Source organism: Etheostoma cragini, chromosome 10 (genome assembly GCF_013103735.1).
Source record: "Etheostoma cragini isolate CJK2018 chromosome 10, CSU_Ecrag_1.0, whole genome shotgun sequence".
Lineage (NCBI taxonomy): Eukaryota > Metazoa > Chordata > Actinopteri > Perciformes > Percidae > Etheostoma > Etheostoma cragini.
In genome coordinates this window covers 1,582,099-1,605,687 of record NC_048416.1, presented here as the reverse complement: position 1 = coordinate 1,605,687, position 23,589 = coordinate 1,582,099, and the positions used below count along the sequence as shown (strand labels likewise).

Below are 23,589 nucleotides of genomic sequence, written 5' to 3'. Positions count from 1 at the left end.
AACACACTGTAAAAAACATGTCCTCACTATCTGCTAGCTGCCTGTCCCCAAAACACACTGTAAAAAACATCTCCTCACTATCTGCTAGCTGCCTGTCCCCTGAACACACACAAACCAAACTGTGCCAACCTGCACCACGAAGCACACACACCAGTGTTCCAGCGTTCCAGCCAATAACCAACCAGATTTCGATGTTGGGGGGGTTAGTACGCGGAAGTACAGAAAGGAGGAGGGAGGGGACAGGATGAGGAGGAGGGAGGGGCTAGCCAGTCTCATTTTGTATGAAAATACTCTGAACGTCAAGAAGAAGTAACGTCACCCAACGTTGCTAAGAGCTCCTTTAATTCAGATCTACAAATGAAGTAAAAGTACCAATACCACACTGTTAAAACACTCAATTACAAGTATGGACTATTACTATGGATGCATTATTGGTTCAGTTAGCTGGTTTATTGCTGAGCTAAGTGTAGCCACTTTATGTACTGCTGGGTAATTAAGTAAGTTATATTTTCATAAGATAATTAGGCCTACATGTATGTCTTTGTAAAGAATTAGCCTGTAAAGAAACTAGTGACTGCCAAACAAATCTTCTCGTGTAGAAAGGTAAATGTTTTTTCAATGAAATGTTGGGAAATTGAATAAACAAGTAAAACATATAAAGCTGGACTTGGAGATTTCTAATGATATAGATGGAATAAGGTTTAACAAGCTTTGTCCCAGTCTCGTGGACATTACCTCGTTTTCCTTATCAGTCCACTCCTGTTTTATGAAAGAATATTAGACGGGATGCTCTGCAATCCTAACGAGAAAACCTGAGACATCTAGCTAAGCAGCGGTTCCACTGTAGAAGGCCGGCTCCAGCAGCAGAACACTGGTGAGGCTCACAGAAAGATGACTCATCAGGGTTTGTTTTGATTTGAACACCCAAACCGGAGGAGTTTCCTCCGTGTGTGTGTGTGTGTGTGTGTGTGTGTGCGTGCGAGGGGTATGTATCAGCTGGGGCGTGTGCAGACGCAATTGATGTAGAAAGTATGACGCGTTAGGATCTGTGCTTTAACGTGTTAGGCCGCGAAGAAAAATGGACTTTCTTCTCAGCTCTCGGTGCTGTGTGTATCTCATAAGATCACCCTGTGCTTTCAGGCGCACGGTATCAGCAGCCTGCTGATGCATACAGTGACAGGGAAATGAATAAGGCAGCTCGCTTAGCCTGCTCTTTTCCTCTTTAAGTGCTGATTTATTGGAACAAAAAAATCTAAAAATAAAGGTGATGTGTGATATTTCAGTCAGTGCAGGAGGCTGAGAATGACTGAGATCATGAGATGTACAAATATAGATGGATTTAAACACGTGCATGTAAAGCGATGGTACAAAAGGGACTGCAGGAAATGCTTTGTACCTCTGTTGAAAGAATCCCCTTGATGTTGTTTGGTCGTTTGAGGGTCCTGGGGTGTCGAGAGCCATGTTTACTACCATTTCATACTGTGTCTCCTGCTGACATGGTAAAGAAGTCTGTGTTGGAAAACACGCTTCCCCTGGCTCTGACTGTGTGCTTGTTGTAGTTTCAGCTGCATTAAAGATTAAAGAGCTTGCCTTATTATGAGGAAACACACTCTCTCACACACACACACACACACACACATAGAGGAATTGATTTTTCTACACAAAAGAAATGCAGAGATGCATGCGCTGCATATGGATGCATATAGATTCAGGCACTCGAAGGAATGCACATGCTCACTGAAATATAGGGTATGTCTGTATGTTTGGATGCACACTGACACACAGGCATAAGCACACAACTCTGGAGCAGCAGCTTTAAGTGGGGCATCGGTAGTCATGGAAACCAGATCTGATCGTGTCAGAGTCACAGCACATGTCATAAGATGGGGAACCAGCAACGAACACAGATGCCCAATCTACATCCTGCAAGCCTCGAACACACGTTTAGACGCATAGTGAGGCGCATACACATGCTGCACGCACACACACACACACAAACAAACACTCACACACATACACACACACATACACACACACACACACAAGCTTCCCCTCCTGTTGTATGGCCCTGAGCAATGAGAGAGCAGAGACAAGCATTCAGAAATGGGGAGGCGCAAAGCAAAACGAAGAAAGGCTGAGGAGCCTAAGATAGGGGAGGAAATGAGGGAGTGTGCAAGGGGAAGGGTGGGCATGAGGGAGAAAGAGGGGGAGAGCACAGAAGCGATGGCAGAGCGGTGCGGAGAATGGGAGGATGGAGTCGGCATCATATCAAAGCACCCGCTCTATCCGGGCGCTCGGACAGAGGAGCCTGTGTGTGTGTGTGTGTGTGTGTGTGTGTTTGTGGGTTGATTTTGCACCTGTTGTTCCGGGGACTGCAGTTTTACAACCACATATATTAACTTTGGGGTCAGGACCCCACACCAGATGACATGATACACAGATACTGAAGATTTATGGGTATGGCCAGTAATTGTGTGATGATTCAAACTTACATGACAACTCAGTTGCTGGGTTTACAAGCCTGCAAATGTTGAGAAAGCCTGACTTAAAAGATTAAACTACATTTGGGCTTTTATCCTTTTATAGTTGCCAGGATGACGATCTGTTTAACTGTTAATGCAGTTTATGTCAGCTTAGCTGTCAACTTTACTGCAAAGCAGGTTTGTCTGTTTAAGCTTAGACCAACAGCTGGTTCTTACACAATGTTTCAGAATCACAAAAAAATCAAGTTGTGGGATCAGTTTTTATTGCATCTTGGCTCTTGAGTTATTTTGGACTTTCAGAGAGTGGTAGTGATTCTGTTCTGACAAATTCTGCCACTTTCTTAAAGGTCCAGTGTGTATCGTGTGTAGTTCATTACCAAAATCAGTGTTGCCCGTTCACAAACTTGCCCTTTTTCATGAATATTTACCACCACTATCAATTCCAATTATTCCTTTTGGCTTGAAATTTTACATTTCATCACTACGAGCAACCCCTTTTACATTACTCGTAGTCATTTGATCCCTTGTTTATAAAAAAATACTTAGTAGGGCAGCTTTAAAGGATTATTCCGGTCAATTTCAACATGTAACTCTGTTTTTTAAAAATGTGGAGGTCTGTCAGTCAGTAGAGAAAAAAACTAAACCAGTCGGTGCTGCCAACACCGAGTTATCCTCCTGCTAGAGTTAGCACCCAACAGGCTCTAACAGGGCAAGTTTTAAACATGTTTTTAGCCTCTTAACATGTTCAACATGTCATTCAAATTGCCTCCCCATGTGCAGTTATTCCTTCCAAGGGATCACAGTGAATCTGACTGCAGCAGATGTGACAGAAAAGCATGAAAAATTGTGTTAGTCCATACCTCGGTTTATTTCCTGTTTCCCACTGAAGTCCATTAACACAACCTTTATGCCTTTCTGTCACATCTACTGCAGTCAGATTCCCTGTGTCCCCTCAGAAGGAATCGCTGCGCATGGCGAGGCACTTTTAAGGACATGTTGAACATGTTTAGAGGCTTCAAACATGTTTTAAACTTGCCCTGTTTGAGCCTGTTGGGTGCTAACTGTAGCAGGAGGATAACTTGGTGTTGGCAGCACCGATTGGTTTAGTTTTTCATTCTACTGACAACTACAAATAAAAAAAAAACATGTTACATGTTGAAATCGACCGGAATAATCCTTTAATGTCAACATGTGACATATTAAAGCGCCCATAATCTGCTCATTTTCAGGTTCATAATTGTATATAGAGGTTGTACCAGATTAGATTTGCATGGTTTCCTTTTCAAAAAACACCACATTTTTTCTTCAGATTCTCGGAGGTGGGTTAGATCCTCAGAGTCCAGCTCTGTCTCTGAACTCCTTGCAGCTTCCTGGTTGACCCTGTTTTCTGTCGTCGCCGTGTTCCTTCAGATTGCCTCTTGACACCTCTCTGCTAGCTGGATTTCAGAGAGAAGGCTGCGGGTGCACTTGAAAGCTTGTGTACCGGGGAGCTAAAATGCCACGGTTTTAAGAATATTCTGTCATGATGTGATGAATATTTCACAGTAGGAATATTTTTAGTTTTCCTCCCACTCAAAGCACTTACTCCAGCTGGAAGCTCACAGATGGGGGGGGTGTAAGGCGACGGGACAGGAGTTTTTTTTGCCGCTTGCTGCCGCTCTTAGCCCAGGCTCCACTTTGATCCAAACGTGATCTCAAAGGAATACACAGTTTCAACTAATTTCACTTGATGTTGATCGCCAAACAGTAAAGGAACTGCTGTGAGAGAGCTCTTCTGTTCGAGCCATATTAATCTGCAACTCCAATTAAATTTTTTACAGTGGCTTTTAACAAGCTTTCAGTCAGTGTGTGAAACACACATCTAGCCTGTGTGCATATGTGTGTGTACCTGAGGGGGCAGCAAACTGCTGATCCCTCACCTCTGCTCGGAGGCCTCTTCTCACTCTGGTTGCCTGGCAACCCCCATGTTACCAAAGGGGAGGGGTTTATTCAGCTCAGAAATGAGTAAAAGATTGGAGGGGATTGCATGAAGCGTGGTTGAAGCTGTCAATCGTATCATTGACGAAGAAAAATAGTATCGCTTAGTTTAAACTCCAAATTGGACAAGTCTGCAGCAATTTTCAGCAACAATCAAAGTTAACTTAATTTAAAGTGCCCATATGCTGCTCATTTTCAGGTTCATAATTGTATTTTGAGGTTGTACCAGAATAGGTTCACATGGTTTCATTTTCTAAAAACATCATATTTTGGTTGAATTGCACATTGCTGCAGAGCCGGTGTTCAACCTGTGTGTTTAGGTCTCTGTTTTAGCTCCAGAGTGAGACATCTCACTTCTATCCTATCTTTGTTGGGAGCTGCACATGCTCAGTAGCTCGATAAGATCCCATCAGCTAGATAACTCTTTCTCCAGCTTTGGTCAGTCCAAGGCAGGATTAGCTGGGAGACTTCTTCTAGACCAGGGCCACTTGTGGAACACCTGCACAACAGGGACAGGAAGTAGAACGGGGACAGGAAGTAGTTCTTTTGGAGATTCTGGATTCTAGTGGCTGTCGTAGCAGTGTTGTGCCATTGAGAACGAGCTAGCATGCTACGGTTAGCCACCTCGTCTTTAGTGACGTAGAAAGCCGTGCAGATGTTGCACAGCTCACCCGGAGACTGAAGACAGAGGACATTCAGAAACCAGATCGCACTCAAAACACCGTGAATGTTTTTTTTTTGCTGCATGGAAGCACCAGAGAAGTGATTTTATAATAATATGGGCACTTTAAGCGTTGCCCGGAAAGATTACATATTTCCTACCTCGCTACATCGCTGCATGTTTTATGAAATCAATTTGGTCAGAGATACTTTGAGCTTAAATCCCCTGAGAACTTCTTTTTTAAGTTGACAAATTTATGTTTGAATAAACAACAAAGTTAAGATTCAGATTTTTCCTCATTATTTATAAAGAGCTCCACAACGTCATTGGGACTGTTATGCAGACATTGATTCAAATGGTGCTAAATCCTGATTGGTGGAGAGAAGTATGTGACATCACGCTTTTCCAAATGAGTTGCACCCAATTCAAACTTCTGCCAGAAACAGACGAAAACACAAAGACAAAATTCTATAATCTCTTATAACAATGGTAGAAAATTGGGTTTTCATGCAAGATCCCATAATGCACAGCAGGAAACAGCACGAGAACGCTGTTTCTTTTAACCAGCAGACACAAAATAGAGTCGGCGGTTAAACCCCAGAACTAGTTTGTGATGCTTTTTCAAAGCTCAAAATAAAAAATAAAAAGGATCTCATTCAGCTTAAAAGAGGAGCGTATAAAAGTGAAATTCACCGAACCGACTCTAATTCACAAACCCAAGTCTCACAGCAGAATTTAAGAGAAGGCCACTTGCTGCATGTGGTAATCTTATTATCTCTCTCAGACTGGGGGGAAAAAACCGACAGTTGACAATTATTGACAAAGTTGTGTTTCAAGAGCTATTCAACGTGAGCGATATGAGAGATAAGCAGGCACTGCCTTGGCTCAGCAAATGCTGTTCAGTATTAGGTTCCTGAATGCAGCAGGAAAGATAATATTAAAAGGAAACACATTAGTGTGACCTGCCATCACCACATGAGCAGTGCACCTCTGACTCCACACACTGTGAAAGCACAATTTCAACTATCTATGGCAAAGCTATTATAAAAAATATCTTATTCCCAAGTCCCAGGGGAAGCTCGCAGCAGTTTACGACTTGATTACACAGTGAGACACTTCTGACATTACTCATGCAAAATTACTTTTTGTTTATTTCCGCTGCACGCGGGCTAGAATCCGTTTGACTGTTATTACACTACATGGCGTACTTAAGCACTGACGTCAGCTGTCATAGTTCCTGCAGTTACTGTGAACGCAGTAAACACTCAGATGGGAGATGATACTTGGCAGGCAGAAAAAGGTTGTTGTGTTGCTGTGTGTAGTCACAACCGCTGCAGAGCTTAATCACATCTACATCCTTTTAATATCATTTTGCGAGGTATGGTGCTTATGAACCTGCGTTGGTTACTTTGTGCGTGTGTGCGTGCTTGTGAGCACCATGTGCTATTTCCAGCTGGCATATGAACTCAGCAGATGAACCCAGATCAGCTGCTTGTCCTCGAGGGGAGGCATTCTGACTCATCTGATTGGCTAGCAGCTGTGTGTCACAATGTGTATGCATATGTGTGAATGTAGGCCTGTTTGTGTCCATGTGCCATTTTATGCTTGGGCAAGAAAGCGAGTGATAATTCACATTTTATTTGAAACAAAAAAATGCCATCATACCTTCAAGATGAACTGCTGTCAACTGCTGTCAACTGTGTGTGTGTGTGTGTGTGTGTGTGTGTGTGTGTGTGTGTGTGTGTGTGTGTGTGTGTGTGACATAGCTACAGTAGGGGGCTTTCCCAGAGGCAGCCATGGATGTCAGCCTGGACCTTTGTGATTCTTTATTCATCTGCTCTTTATATAATTCATATGCTTTATGTACTACTGTAGGTGGAGAGAGGGGAAAAAGAGAGGGAAAAAGGTGCAACTATTAATGAGTCGATGCCAGAGAGAGGACTGAAGAGAAGACTAGAATAATAAGAATGGAAAAAGTTCAGCCACTTATTCCACCTGAAGAGAATCTTAAATGTGCAGTGAAGATATTATACTGGCATCATGTGGAAAATATAGTCAGAAATTGCATTTGCATTAGGATGAGCCATAACATGCCACATTGTACGACATGACTACTATTAAAAAGCGCTTTCAGAAGCAGAGGCAGGGGTGAAAATGGGGAAGGACAAATGGGAGAGTGGTGGAGGAAATGAGAAGGATGTGTGGGTTTGGTTCAGGAGGCTCACATGGACATCTAGATTTCCATTTTTCCTCAGTTTTCTTTCCCCTCTCGTGTCTCTTTGATAGTGAAGGCCAAGAGTCACGTATTCAGAAATTGGCTTTCTCGCTGCTCTGCTTCCATTCTTCCATGTTTCCTGCATGGCTGTCTTCGTATCTATAGCTGCTGGCTAGCTAAAAAAATCTGCACGTTCAGTCCATATCTCTGCCAACACTGGTGATGATTTATTACATTATGCTGGATCATTTTCCCACTGGTATAAACATTTTGCACTGAAAGAATAAAAAAGCAGCTCATTTAAATATAATGCTGGAATGCACTTACTTGTAGTCAAGAATTGGTCGCAAGAACATCCTTGTAAAAACACACAGAGCTAAAGATTACTCATTCCATCTTTAATTTGGTTTGTCTGAATAATAGAAATAGATGAGAAACTGGAAATGAGAGTAGACAACAATCAGAAGAGGTTTTCACAGCACTTTCCAGAGAAAACAGAACAATACACATCTTAACTGTCCACACATTAAAGTCAGATTTGGAAAAATAACACATAATTTTCTACATGTATGTGTCACTCACACTGGTGGAGAGTACCGGTAATCGGACTAGTATTTCCATTCATTGCTACTCCATAATTCTACTCCACTACATTTCAGAGACAAATATTGTAATTTTTAATCCACCACATTTATTTAACAGTTGTAGTACTTACTTCTAGATTCATATTTCACCTACAAAAACATACGATGACCTTATGAAATACAATGCATTGTTAAAGATTAAACCGGTGGATCCTAAATTGTTGGGACCCCTTGTCACAGTTCTATAAATTGATACCAAGTAATCCCCCATTCTTCAGGTCCTGGTTTGGAACCAGCTCTGGGCCCTATTTAATGATCAGAGCACACGGTGTAAAGCGCCTGGCTCAGGGACGTTCAAGTGGGCTTGTGTCCAAATCCACTTAAAAAAAAATAAAAGGGTCGGTGCACGGGGCGCATGGTTCTAAAGGGTTGGACTTAGTGTCTTCATTAAGGTGTGTTCTGGGTAACATGCAATCAACCAATCAGAGGTCCTCTCCCATTCCCTTTAACAGCCAATCAGAGGTCCTCTCCCATTCCTTTTAACAGCCAATCCGAGGTCCTCTCCCATTCCCTTTAAAGCCTGGCGCGTTTGGACCTCGGAGCATTACTATCACCATGGAGGATTTACACCTTAACATTTTTATTGTAATCTTCTGCATGTGTGTGTGTGCTGCTGCGCGTCCCTGTGTGTGTAACAAGCATAGTGTGCCTCCCTGAGTGTGTAACAAGCATAGCGTGTGTCTCTGTGTGTAACAAGCATAGTGTGAGGCCCTATGTGTGTAACAAGCATAGTGTGCCTCCCTGAGTGTGTAACAAGCATAGCGTGTGTCTCTGTGTGTGTAACAAGCATAGTGTGAGGCCCTATGTGTGTAACAAGCATAGTGTGCCTCCCTTAGTGTGTAACAAGCATAGTGTGAGGCCCTATGTGTGTAACAAGCATAGTGTGCGTCCCTGTGTGTGTAACAAGCATAGTGTGCGTCCCTGTGTTTGTAACAAGCATAGTGTGTGTCTCTGTGTGTGTAACAAGCATAGTGTGCGTCCGTGTGTGTGTAACAAGTATAGTGTGTGTCCCTGTGTGTAACGAGCATAGTGTGCATCCCTGTGTGTAACGAGCATAGTGTGTGGGCGCTGTGCACGAGCCTAGGCACATTGTTTTTATAAGAAAATCCCACTTATTGTGCCTGAAAGTAAAAGGACCAATGCCAAAAAACTAAATACTCCATTACAAGAAAAAGTCTTTCAGTGAAAATGTTACTAATGTGAAAGTTTTTTATAGCTAAATATATCCTGCTTCAAGTGTCAAAAGTAGAAGTATTCACTGCAAGGAAAAGGCCTGTTTGAACTGTATTTGTAGTTTTAGCTGATCATAATACCAAATTACATGTGCACATGTGAAAACAAGTCATCATGTGCACCTACTGGATTTGATTTCACATGTGTAGTGTTACCGTGCTTCAACTACAAACATGATGTCAGAACAATCTTGCATGAAATATGCTGTGTTATCGTACGTGGAACACATACTGACATGTGGGATAGGAGGGTTTGTCCATGGGGAATGCATTCCATTAAAACAATTTCTACTTGTGGTGCTACAGAGCAGAGCCTCTTACCGACGTGTTAGATTTACAACTGCTCTTCTGCGGCGTATGTGACAAGAGTGTTTGTACGTGTCACTCAGAGCAAGAGGAAGATTCTATTTTGTCTGTGATGTCCCATTGCATACCAAGAGCACGATGCCGCTTGCTCATACTTTGTGTGTGTAAGAGTGACTGTGTTAAGGTGCTACCACACTGTCTGCTCCCTGTCAGCATCGCTTCCCTTGGGCATCAGTGTTTTCCTCACAGCTCCACTCGGCTTCAACGACGTGCCTCCACAGAGGCGTCGAGACCCTGAATAACAACAGCAGTTGTAATTGTATTTGTATGTGTGATTGTGTTGGAGGTGTGTGTTTACGGAGCGACAGAGTGCACTATTTGCGTGTCTCTGTGGTTTCATGTGTGTGCATGGGTGCTTGGATTTGTTTCCTCTAATGCATTGTTTTTGCTCTGTGTGTGCTCCTTTTTGGAGCGGGCTTGTTCGGTAGGTCTGTGGGGAGGTGTGCTTTCTACTGACTTTGTTTGGTTCAAAGCCTGAGGCTCACACTGATCAATAGTATCCTGGACCCACCACGGCTACGGCCATCTGATTGGCTCTCTGCACGGCAGGCAGCCACAGCTTAACAGCGGAAAGTCATACGTCAATATGTTACTCACATAGCTGGGTATATTTTGGACACACCAGTAAGGGAGAATTTCAGTATTGTTCATCCAGGAGCCTATTTTTCCATGGATTTGTATCAAAGTGACTAATGTGAATGACAATCTTTGAAATTGGTCTGGGGCTGCGATGTAACCCTATTGAAAAATTACGCACCATCAATTTCCAACCACTTAAAGTGTTTTTTTCAGATATTTATTATCATGAAGTTATATAATTCATATATTATTATACGTGGCTGAGAATGTGCTTGAAACACATTTTTTCTGCAACTCTGCAAACACTAATAAAGGATTGCTTTTTACATGCTAAACAGCATGTGAAAAGCAGCGACGTCAAAGGAAATCTTATTCCAGCATGGTGTGCAATCATCACCACATGTTGGAAAGCCACACCAACAGTCGTGTTTCCTAGGTGACAGTTAGTCAGGTGCCAATAAAGCATTGATGACATTTCCGGCTTTAGGCTGGTGTTTCGGCTTTTGTTTCTATTTGGCAGATTTTCCCATTGAGTTTCTGTGTGGGTGTCTGCACTCGTGCCTGAATTCTGTGTTCCAGCTAAGTGGACCAGAACATGACAGACAGGAACTCAAATTTGTATTTCTATCAGTCTGCAATAAATACGTCCTACTCATTTGTATATCTTTGTCTCTGGGAGGGGGCATAATGCCTCATTTGTGCTGCATAGTAGGCTCAACTTACCTCAACTCAGCTCCCTTTTGATACCAGGTGCTTTTCTCTATTTCACACAGATTTTTTAAATACGGGCGAGTGAATAAAAACATTGCAGCCGTTAATTGTAACTTGACTATTTAAAAAAATGGTTAGTGCACATCCTGTGTTACACTAGTGGCGGTTCTCTGTGACCAATCAATGGTCTGCAGTCCGCTAATGGAAAACCAAAAAAGAGCAAGTTGAATTGAGTAGAGTTATGCCATACCATGCAGTCAAAAGGCATCATTGTTATACAAAATAGAATATGTTATGGCTAAAGCTAACCAGACGGCCTCTTCTTCACAGTGTCAGCACACCAACATCAGCACTGGCTAATCTGTGTCTGTCTGGGCTCTCCTCAGGTCTGGATGACTGTCTCCAGCAGTACGTGAAGAGTTTCGAGCGGGAGCAGATGGGGGGAGAGCAGCTGCTGCACATCACCCATCAGGAGCTGGAGGAGCTGGGTGTCACCAGAATAGGACATCAGGAGCTCATCCTGGAAGCTGTCGACCTCCTCTGTGCCCTGGTCAGTCAGCCTCAGTTACTTACTGACGCTCTTTTTCTCAAACGATAATACTTTGAAGGGTGTAACATATATGCACATGTGCAGGTCTTGTCGTGTTACTATCAGTGGTGGAAAAAGTATTCAGATCCTTTACTCAAAGAAAAGTACTAATACCACACTGTAAAACATGTTATCTGATATCTTTTGGGCAGTTTTATTTAGACAAAGGTTGTGTACAGCTGCTTGTCATTAGGCAATGTTTGATACGTAAGAATGTCCTCTTTTGTGAAATGAAACAAGTTTTTTATGAAACGTATAAGATATTAAAGAATATATTATATATGTAATTCCTATATATCTTGGTATTGTATTGCCACTACTCACAGGTAGGACGAGTGGTTGTTATTGTTACAGTTATTGTAATTGGCTTAAGAAATGGGCAGAAAAATCCTCCTTCGTTTTGGCCCTGCTTTGTGTACTGCCTCGGCCACTGCTGACTGTATGTGCAGTGGCCCTGCTCAGGATTAGAGAATTAGGGAGAATTAAGTGCTACTCTACCAGAGAGAGAAAGAGAGAGAGAGAGAGACGAAGGTAGAGTGAGAGGGAAAGAGAGGAAGAGGAAGAGAGAGAGAATGTAGAAAGAGTATGCAGGATGCACCTTATCTCCCAGGCACACATGGCTGGATTTGTTGGGGCTATTTAAGTGTGTGTGTGTGTGTGTGTGTGTGTGTGTGTGTGTGTGTGTGTGTGTGTGTGTGCAAATCAGCACCTCTTCTCATTCAAACGTTCCAGCATGGGAATGAGTGTCCCAGAGCAGCAATCACCATAGGTCCTGAAACTGAACACACACCACACACATAGAGGGATGCCAGGTAGACAACATGTATCACTAAACCTACTGGTGTTAGTTTATCACAAATTGGGTCTAACCTTTTGTCAATCCCATCAGACATAATACCACTGCGCTCACAGTTAAGTGCTGAGATCTGGGAACATCATCAGCATCTAAGGAGTCAATTTTGACCTGTACCAGACTGTAGGTATTTCAAAATAACATGTCACTTGTATCCAAATATGTCATATATGTCAGAGGTTGCTTGCCTCTAGAGCAACTAAGGGTTAAGTGTCTTGCTCAGGGACACATTGGTTGAAGTATCCTAATGCAATTCGAACCCAGGTCTCTCACACCAAAGACGCGTGTCATCCACTGCGCCATCACAACCCGCCTTCAGCTTTATTTGTGTCCCCAAAGGTCGCTAAGATTGGCAGCAAGTATAAACACATACAGAATAACATAACTACATACAAGTTGTACACACACTCCATTTGGAACGCAACAGTAGAAGTACGAGGACAAATAAATACCAGTACAAGGTGCATGGAAAGCAGTGTCAATTAACCTACACAGGGTGGGAAAATGTGCACATCAGCCTACAAAAAAGACACAATATAATCAACAATGACAATTGTCAACAACATCAGCATCCTCTAAATGATCTGTCAGCCTTCCAGCTCTCGAAGCTGCTAAGAGGATGATTGAAAGCCACCTCATGACCTCTATCCGTGCATTGGATCCTTTCCTTCTTGGATGTTGTGTACATGGAACTTTTGACGGCGCGCATCCATGGAGCGCCGGGAAAGGGCCTGGACCTCAACCTGCGCATGTGCTTGGTCCCTTTTCTTACGTCTGTGTGTGTGTGTGTGTGTGTGTGTGTGTGTCTGTCTGTTTCTTCATGTGTTGTTTTGTCTCCCTCCCTCCCTCGCTGTGTTTTTTTTCCATGTGGGACCCGTGTGTTGTTTTGTTCCTTTTTTAATATAAATATAAAATAAAATATTTGATGACAAAAAACATCATCATCCATTATCTTACATCACCAACCCCTTTCATCAACGTTTTCTGACATCCTCAACACAAAGTCAACAGACTAGAATATACGACCAGGTATGCACACACACAGATTTCTTCTGCAAAGAGGCATTATTACGGGCATTTTGGCTATGCTCAGTTGTGGTTAATTAATTCATTCATCTGGCTAAACTGTTGGCTGGTTTGCATCATGGTCCGATAATGCCAAGGCTCATTTCTTACTTAATTGTAGCAAAGTTGGGTTGTTTTTCAGGATCTCAGCAATATTGGTGGGGACAATGTTTCCATAATCAATAGAAATAAAGACTAAGACTACAAAAATACCCAAGTTATAATAAATCAAAATGATCCTTTAAGGTAGCCACAGAAAGGCAATTCTCAACTGACCTCTCATTAACTGTTCTCTCAAGGTACCAAATACACAGCTTTGTTGGAATTGTAGACACTGAATATTTGGAAGGACGAACCCCTGTCGTCAGCACTATATTCCATCATAGGGAAAGCGAACCCCTGTTCCCCTGGCTCAACTGTTATGACTTCCTGGAAAAAAAATGGAGTTTCTGTGGCCCTGGATCAATGCAAGTTTCAAAAGCTGACTGAGCTTTCACTCTCGCTGTGAATGTGGAAAAGTCCCTTATTTTATGCCTATGCAATCAAGTTTTTGCCCACAGCATCTATGCTAAGTAGGTTTCCGTGGGTGCAGTGCATTTTCAGCAAGATGTGCTGGAAAATGGGCATAATTTAAGAATAAAATGACTGCTCATCCCGAAAATCTTAATTGAAAGAACAAAAGTACATCAGAGGGCTGCAAGTACACCTTATTTTTTTTTTATTTTTGGGGCATTTTCAGGCATTTATTGACAGAAATTAAAGGGGAGATAGGGGAGGGAATGACATGCAGCAAAGGGCTGCAGGTCGGAGTTGAACCTGGGCCCACTGCGTCGGGGGGTAAACTCTTTATGTGGGCTCCCGCCCTCCCAACTGATCTATCCAGGCACCCATGTCTTTTCACCTTTTCTTTTCAAAGTCAGCTTTAAGAACCAGGTCCCTGTTTCACACGGATTTATAATTACTGTACAGGACCTTCATTATTAAGGATTATTAAGGATTGTTATTAGACTGCGGAACAAAGTATAACTTAGATCTGTTTTTTTGTAAACAGAGGAGCACAGTATCGTCATGATTCTCCTCACAGATGTCTTTGTGTCTCGTGGATTGTGTCTAACTGGCACTCCCACTATGAAATCTGTCACACAGATTGTAACTTTATTCTGCACCCTCTGGGTCAGATATTGAGGTTGAGATTAGATTTTTATATTTCTTGTTGGTGCCCCCCATGGTACTATTATAGAGCCACTTCTTTTTCTTATTAATGTGTCCTGAGAGCACTCTTTATTACCTTTTAAGGTCAAACAATCTGTGTAATTTGAATAACACATAGATGCTACTCAATTAGCATGAGCCCAAGTCCATTAAGTATCTACGCCTTTCTTTTCTTCTTCATTGCCAGACAAAAGGCAGGGAGACACCCTGTACAGATCAGCACCATGTCTGAGCACACACACAAACACACACACACACACACACACACACACACACACTCACACACCCACACACACACACACACACACACACTCACACGCGTGTTTTGACTTGGCGAGGAAGATGGAGCCTCTGGAAGAAATCCTAAGCAAACAGACAAGATGTTATGCCTACATGCCAAACACATCTTACAAACAACTTAAGTCTTCAAAAAACGAACAACTTTGAAACTTAAAATATCTTGGCATAATCCATAATAATAATCAGGCAGCTTTATTATGTTTGGAACTAAGTCCCAGTTCTTCTTTTGTTCTGCTTTTGTTCTGAGAAAGTGATTCATGCTGTCATCTCCTAACGCAGATGAGTCAGCTCTCTATGTTATTTCCTTTTCAGGGCTACGCTGTGACTGCAAATTGATTTTAAAATTCTGGTCATGTGAAAGTTAATAAATAACTTTGGTTATTTTTTTCCTAATTGGAGCTAAGTAGACAGCAGTCATATGTCTCATATTAGAATGCATGTGGAATGTGGGGTTTGCCCATATAGTCTGTGCAGGAGCATCAGCCATTGTTGTCTGATTCTTCCACTCACCCCTAACTGTATCCCTTACCCTTTATTTCATTTGCTTGTGTGTTTGCCTCCGAGTGATTTTACTGTTCTTGCCCTTTTTTATGTTTTTTGTTACAGCACATTGGTTGATGGACTTGCAATTATTATTTTTTGTCTCAATCTATCTGAATTTGTTCCATCACATTATGCTTCATACTTTTATTTCTTTAAACAGCTGACACATCTCTTGTTAATATAATTTCAGCTCCTCATTTTACTGTAAATAGATGTTTTCGAGGGAGAAAGCACTGGTTTCAATTTGATTTGTAGAAAATTGAAGCTGGTTTTGGGGTAAACCTGCAGTAAAAATGTAAAATTCACTCGTTATAAAAAACTCATCTGCTTGAGTTGAGCGGTGAACCCAGATCTTCCAAGCTGACAGCAACTCACACAAAATCTATATTCTGTTGATGAATAGAGGTTACATACTAGATGTTGGTGCGGGTGGATGTAGTGGAGCAAGACTGATTAATGCTTTACTTTTGAAAAGAAAATGATCAAATGCTGAAATGCCCCTCGTTATACCCAAACATTTCATAACTAAATGTTTGATTGTGATTCTGTGAACAATGGTAGAAATATCAGCATAGAGGAGAGGCCACTGCACACATGGCTGCTATGGCAACCACATTGACATGAAGGTGGAGAGAAGGGGGGGCGGGTTGCTTAATGGCATCGGCCTCTTACTGTATTGATTCGACACACACAGGCACACACTTGCACGCACTGCTCAAATTATTTCTCTCTTTGTCACACACACACACACACTCACGCACACATTCAGAGAGTCGACAGGACATTATTCCACCGCTTTGTCTCAACACTCTGTCCCCTGGAGAGAGCCATACACAGCTTTAGATTGAATCATAGGACAAGCTAATTACAGCTGTGCAAACATGTACACTCCTAGTCCATGTATACATCTACATTACCACAGAATACAGGAGATTATACAGAACACAGTGCATGCATGACCCAGTTTCAGCTAGATGCATAGTGGGGTGCTCTCTCTTCCTCTCTCTCCCTCTTGTCTTCTGCCTCTTTAGTTCCTCAATTGCCTCAGTTCTCTCTCTCTCTCTCTCTCTCTCTCTGCTGCCACTGTGAAACCCTCTCTCCTTTGTAGTTACTGTGGTCGTGACTGTGTAGGATAGATCTTGAGGCAGAGGAGGAATAGATACGTCTAGCTGAGCCTGTGCATCTAACTATACAAGGGTGTGTGTGTGTGTGTGTGTGTGTGTGTGTGTGTGTAGTCTTTGTGTCAGCAGGAATCAGGCTCCGTCAGGCAGTAAGCGACTGGAGGTGCCTTGGGATGCTGAGCGCAATGTGGCTCAGTGGGTCTGTATGTGTGTGTGTTTATCTGTGTGTGTGTGTGTGTGTGTGTGTGTGTGTGTGTGTGTTTATTTAAAAGGGTCACAGTGCAGTAATGGACTACTCGACCAGCTTGGTGTTCTTATACGTATTAGTGTGCATAGTGCGACTGAAATATGAAAATGCTAACGTCTATTCTAATTTCAGGTCATTCCACTCAGAATAACCCCCAGTCAGTACTTTTTCTGCTCAACCTGTGAAACTTGGAAAGATTATCCTTATGAAGACAGATACAACGTGTAACTTATGTTGTATTCATTCCAGTGGTTTCACATTACTCTGGCATGTTTCTTTTTGCAATGATCAATAATTTTTAAAACCTGTAGTTCAGCATTTTGGGAAATCTTGTGCTTGCTGAGAGAGAGATAAAAAGTCAGATATCTGTCTCCTGGTTTCAATCATCGATGGAAATCAAGTGATTAATATCTTTTCTTTTTTTAATCTAACTCTCAGAAAGATTCTAAAATGGTGAACTATTTCTTTAACTCTTCATCAAGTACCCACAAGTAACCTCAAACCAAAGGTGTCCGAGCAGCCTGCATAACAACACTCTACACAAAAGTGTTGAATGGATGACGAATGTACAGGTATGTGATTCTACCTTTTAAATGATTCCCTCTGTTTGTCCTCCAGAACTACGGCCTAGAGACGGAGAACCTGCGGACTCTGTCCCACAAGCTAAACGCCTCAGCGAAGAACCTCCAGAACTTCATCCTGGGCCGGCGGAGGGGCGGACACTACGATGGACGAGCTTCCCGGAGGCTACCCAATGATTTCCTAACCTCGGTGGTCGATCTGATTGGTGCAGCCAAGAACCTGCTAGCCTGGCTCGACAGGTAGCAACCACACTGTGGAAAGAATTAGGGAATTTGAACTCAACAGTAAAGATGATAACAAAAACCTCAATATAGAAATGAATGACATGCTAGTATAGGAGCAACTATTGCTGTTGTCAGAAATGAATAACTTAACAGGGTAACTGTGGCTCAGATGGTAGAGCGGTTGCCTACCAATCAGCAGGTTGGTGTTTTGATCCCTGGACCTGCAGTCCCATGGGCAAGACACTGAACCCAAAAATGTCTCCCAAGGCTGCACCATCGGTGTGTGAATGTGTATCTGATGACCAGGTTGTATGGCAGCCAAATTGTGTGAATGTGTGTAAATGGTGCCTGTCATAGGTCAAAGTTGGTTTGAGTAGGAGATGGAGAAAATCAAATATAAACAATATTTTTGACCAAATAGATCAATGTTGATATTGTTGTGTTATTGTAGGGTTGGTCGCGCGTTGCCAGAGAAGGAGGAGGGTCTGGCTAGTCCACATAGGATGGGAGAAAACATTCTCTGGTTAATTGGCATTTCTTTAAACCAATCAGAATCGTCATGTGGCACTAAGCTCCTCACCGAGCCACTGCCAAATAGCCGTGCGATAGAAAACTCCAATCGGACAGATAGTAACCAGAGTCCTCCGATTGGACAGAAAGTCTAGCTAGCTGTCTGGATTTACCCTGCAGAGATCTGAGGACCAGGTAACCATAGTCCTCAGATTGGACAGATAGTCTAGCTAGCTGTCTGGATTTACCCTGCAGAGATCTGAGGACCAGGTAACCATAGTCCTCAGATTGGACAGATAGTCTAGCTAGCTGTCTAGATTTACCCTGCAGAGATCTGAGGACCAGGTAACCATAGTTCTCAGATTGGACAGATAGTCTAGCTAGCTGTCTGGATTTACACTGCAGAGATCTGAGGACCAGTTTATGGTCCTCAGAAAGAAGTGGGTAAAGGCAACTGTTACAGTTACAATATTGTTATTAATTTATTACCAATGCACTGAACTCCCTAGCACTATATCTAAATCTCAGACCATACTGACATTGCACTATTCCTTCTCTTGTATTTTTCTAGAAAATTTGTACATTCTATTGTTTTGTAATACTGTATTTTCTTTATATATTTCTTACTGTCATTTCTGTTTCTATACTTTAAAAGTTAAGTGAGGGAGTCAAAGTCTTTGTTTGTTCATGCAAACCCAACCAATAAATCCGATTCTGATTATAAACAGTCCGGTAGATTCAGAAAATACATCCCTTTACTGTGAAGCAGTTTGTAAAACCAGGATAGGACAGCACTTAACCTGTCATATTACGATATTGCGTCAAAAAAAAATCTAAGAAGATATTTAGTCTCATATATTGATGTCAATATAACATCGATACATTGCCCAGCTCTTTTTTGGGTAATTGCTTGGACTAGAAAGAGCTATATAAATAGTCCATTTAACAACAACAGGACCACCTTCCATTCTCCTTCTCACACAAAGGTCCTTTAGAAATGGAATAATACACTTTTACTAGGTTATTTGTATTGTGGGGCTGCATTACATTCTCAAATGTTCCTGTTATATTTACGCTTCATACAGGAACATAATCCGTAGATAGCTAAGAAAGGTTATTTTTTATGTTGGAATCGGGAAGTTAGATCAGCTGATGAAACCATATAAAACAGAGAACACATACAAATAAAGCAAAGTTGAGCTTTAGTACATCCCTGGGTTGCCTCATGGCCGGGTCATAAAAGCAAATATTGTTGTTTGTCTTTATCAGTTGCTCATGTGCTCTGCGAGGAGCAAAGACTAGCTTTTATTGCTCTCTCTCGCTGCCCTATCACAGATTTTATAATCCCGCTGTTCGCAAATAAACGCACGAAAGAAAATAAAAACACCAGTGTAGCAAAATGACTTCCTCTAAACATAAAATGGCCAAATATCCTTTGCTCACATTCATTTAAGTGTGACTTTAACACTTGTTTCACTCTGAAAAGAAGAAAAAGACACTCCTCCAAACAGGAGCATTTAATGAAAACTATAACAAAATGTAAAATAAGATGATGACCAGTACACTTATCCAATGTTTTACAAAGGTTCACCATATTATTAAGGTCTCGGGTGCATTTGTATGACTTTGGATCTGTTCTTTTGTCTGCTTCAGGTCTCCGTTCGCCAGTGTGACAGAGTATTCATTACTGAAGAACAACATTGTGCAGCTCTGCCTAGAACTAACCACCATCGTACAACAGGTGCTTCCACACACACTCACAAACACGCACAGGACGCATACCACAAATCCATCATGTCGATATACATACTACATAGGTCGTCATTTTGAATTTATAGGGCAAAACTAAAGTGAGTTAGGATTAGGAGTATTGATAAGGATGCAACTGTTGTGGTCAATAGCTCGTGTCTATAGATTTGACTGTAGCGTATGCCCACTGCCACAGGCTGTTTGCAGCATGGCTGATGGGACAAGTAGCCCCATGTAGTAGCCTTAGGCAAAGTACTCATCGACTCAATGTTACACTACATCCTCTCTGCTTAACTTGTGGGCCCTGTTGGAGAGTGAACTCGGGGTCTTTCATCCCTTCATTTCCTGTCCTCCTTGTGCTCCCCCTCTGGCTCGCTCCCTTATGCAGCCTGGGCGCACAAATGCACTTTTAAAAACCTAAAATCAGAGGTGCTTTCACACACACACACACACGCACACACACACACACACACACACACACACACACACACACACTCTGACGGTATAGAATTCTCATTGTTTTGGACAGAAAGTATGTCTGCTCTTCTGGACTCCATCCACATTCTCCCTGTAAGAGCCTGCTCACAGTGTGTGAGAGTGTGTTTGTACGTGTGCCCGGAGTGAGTCCTGGAGCCGAGCAGATAACACCCATCCCCTCTTACAAGGGCCAGAGGAGAGGGGGAGGAGGGAAGGGACCCCAGTAGGTCCACAATGGGCCAAATGAACATGTTTCTGCCAGGGTGCAGCGAGACAGACAAAGGTGGCAGCACCGCCCGCACTAATGCTTCAAACAGATGAATTAACTGCTACCATTCACATCTGGTGGATTCAGTGGGCTGCTTTCCCAGAAATAGATTAACTATCAGCTATCGTTAAATAACAATTTGTCATGTTCAAATAATGTAGTTTCTAAATCCTGCGGAGGCCCGTGAAGCTCCAAGCATCGTCCAGAGCTGGTCAATCCCATGTTTTAGTCAGCCTAGATTATAAAGTGGGATGCATAATATGGAAGGTTAGATATGAGATAGCTGACTGCGGATGTTTTCTAATGAAAAACAAGTAATCTGTCTTTCCTCCTGTTGGCCTTCTCTTTTGTCTTCTTTCCTTCTTTCCTGGTTGTTATATTTGGAAGAGGGAGATATTTGAGCTCATGTGCGGATGTTGGCATAGATGCTTTTCTCCAGCTCATGTTTTCTTCTTCTCTACCTTTTTCTTTGTCATTTTGTCATTTTACAGGACTGCACTGTGTATGAGACAGAGAATAAGATTCTCCATGTGGTAAGTTTCTGCTTTAACATTTTAAATTCATGTAAGAATATCAATAATGAGTCACAGTTTTTGGCCGGTTTCCATCACAGAGAGCAGGGAAGACAGACAATGACATACTCTACAATGACAGCTGTTAAACGGATAAAAATAGTCACAACAAGACTGCTAGGATTGTGTGTACAGGAGTTTGACTTTATTTCTGCATCCTACCCTCTCAAGTTGCCTCACACCTGACCTTGGAAAGAGTTATATTCTTCATAATTAGATCCAGATTCAGAAAACTTTCTGGTTGGTCATGAAACTCAATGCAAAAACAAACTACTAATAAATAATTTACACAGGATCAGAATGAAAATCTATGCAATTAGGTACTTGTGCCGCACAGAATCTCCGTTTTTGGAAACAAGTCTACCAAAGTGCTTGTTAAAGGAATAGTTCAGCATTTTGTTTTCTTGCCAGCGGTTGGATGAGCAGGTCAATACCATCATGTTATCTGTATGTTAAATAGGAAGATACAACCAGCAGGATAGCTTAGCTTAAATAATGACACAAGGGGAAGCTAGCCTGGCTCTGTCTACCTAGCAGCACATCGAAATATCGAATTATTTTCCCCATACAGACCCATATAAAAACCAACACCAAAACAAAGGATTTATTTACCTTCTGCACGGAACAATGCCAGCCGCTTTCCACTGTTTCAAGTCTTTGTGCTAAGCTTGGTAAGAAAGAATACTAAAATATGGAACCATTCCTTTAATCAAGTTTTATCTCTGCTGGCAGACACATTTTTTGCTATTTTTGGTTCCAATAACACAGTCGTGTTGATTCTGAAACATTAAAAAGCTGAAACATTTCTGTATGTGTGTGTTTGCACATTGTTGTCAGAACGGGAATGTGTGTGTGTGTGTGTGTGTGTGTGTGTGTGTGTGTGTGTGTGTGTGCGTGTGCATGCCAGAGAGCACTGTGTGTTTTTGTGGGAATTTGTGGAACAAAACTGCAAGTTAAAGTGCAAGCGGCCTGAGGCCTTTTGAAAGCTCTAGTTTAGCGTGTGTATGTGTGTGTGCGCGTGTGTGTGTGTGTGTGTGCGTGTGTGACGGAGAACTGTCTGTGTCCATGTGTGAAAGCAAATGAGCAGCTAGTGTCTGATCCGGGCTGACAGTTGGATCGGCACACTTCCTGCTGCTATTCATGGTCAGGTGGAGGAAACCAAATAAAAACAGGCAGGGGGGGTTGACTGAAATAATATCTTGCCATTTTACGGCAAGAAATAAATCCTACATCAGCTGTTTCTGTCAGTATAAAATATAAATGCAGTTGTGTTGTATGTTTCTGAAAAAGAAAGCAAGCATAGGTGTGTGTTTGAGACTGTCAAAGTGACTCAGACCTTAGCCTTCTGCTTGTCGTGTGCCTTTGTTGTTACAGGCCTGTTAATAACACAGGACAGTGACATCGGGCAAAGTCAAATATGTAAATGACTCTGAACACAACACACACGCACACACACACAAAACCCTGGGTGCCAGACAAAAGGCTACACATGACCAATGCTGTTGTGTGTGGGAGGTTTCTGTGTGAAATGGGGAGACAGCAAGTAGGGAGAGAGCGAGAGAGACAGAGTGAGAGAGAATGAGGAGGCTGATGATTGTTTAATACTGGATGTGTTTTAGATATTAATAAAATGCTGGTGACACTAAATCATACACACGGGAGGGCCACACGTCGGATGAAGACGAGGAGGCACACTTATATAAGATCTACTTCACCTCTCAATTTTAAAACAGGACAGTATTAACATAAAACACTTCACTTTTCTCGCTCGTCTTTTACATTTTTGACATGACATTAAAAAAAGAAAAATAACTAGTGAGCCATCTGCCCACCTGCTACCTGATTGCTAACTTGCTAATGACGTTTAGAAAACGACATTAAGAACCAGCGATGAAACATCTAGCAGATAATCTTGTACTTTACTCCACTGATTCCAATTTAAATTTGATATCACATACACATGATCATCTTGTATATTGACATGATTATTTACTAAAGTCGTTGAGCCACAGCTCATCCTGCTGCTTTTTAGTATTAAAATGCTGCTAATGCATTAGTATAAGCCAGTAATATATATAACTGGACTCTAAAAGGACCCAGTACGCATCATGAGTACTGTACTTTATGAAACCTAAGTACACATGACCTGATTGAACTATGGCGGTTGATCCAGACAGACATATACAGCCAGACAGAGACAAAAAACATGTGCATCCAGCATGGGCTTCAGACTGTGTTTGATGCTAAGGCCAGTGCTAGCTACTGTACTGGTAGTTGTGCGTTTGTCAGCTTCTGCTCAATAATGCAAAACTCACTGCTACTCTGCTCTCCTCCAGACTACAGCCTGCAGCAATCAGATGGCCAGGGATGGTCTGTGTGTGTGTGTGTGTGTGTGTGTGTGTGTGTGTG

The 23,589-nt window shown here is 42.1% G+C and overlaps 1 protein-coding gene and 1 long non-coding RNA gene across 6 annotated transcripts in view; one reads left to right on the top strand and one right to left on the bottom strand.

Annotated features, from left to right (window-relative positions):
• si:ch211-26b3.4 (connector enhancer of kinase suppressor of ras 2) overlaps positions 1-23,589 on the top strand; it is a 62,779-nt gene that overhangs the window by 4,539 nt on the left and 34,651 nt on the right. For all 5 annotated transcript variants that reach the window (XM_034883669.1, XM_034883670.1, XM_034883671.1 and 2 more), the window contains exons 2-5: positions 11,255-11,418; positions 17,417-17,619; positions 19,768-19,855; positions 21,100-21,141. In XM_034883669.1, the coding sequence (XP_034739560.1) occupies positions 11,255-11,418; positions 17,417-17,619; positions 19,768-19,855; positions 21,100-21,141 (497 nt within the window). The remainder of the gene's footprint in view (positions 1-11,254; positions 11,419-17,416; positions 17,620-19,767; positions 19,856-21,099; positions 21,142-23,589) is intronic.
• Positions 1-23,589, bottom strand: part of LOC117951790 — a 265,968-nt gene that overhangs the window by 212,884 nt on the left and 29,495 nt on the right. The window lies entirely within an intron of this gene.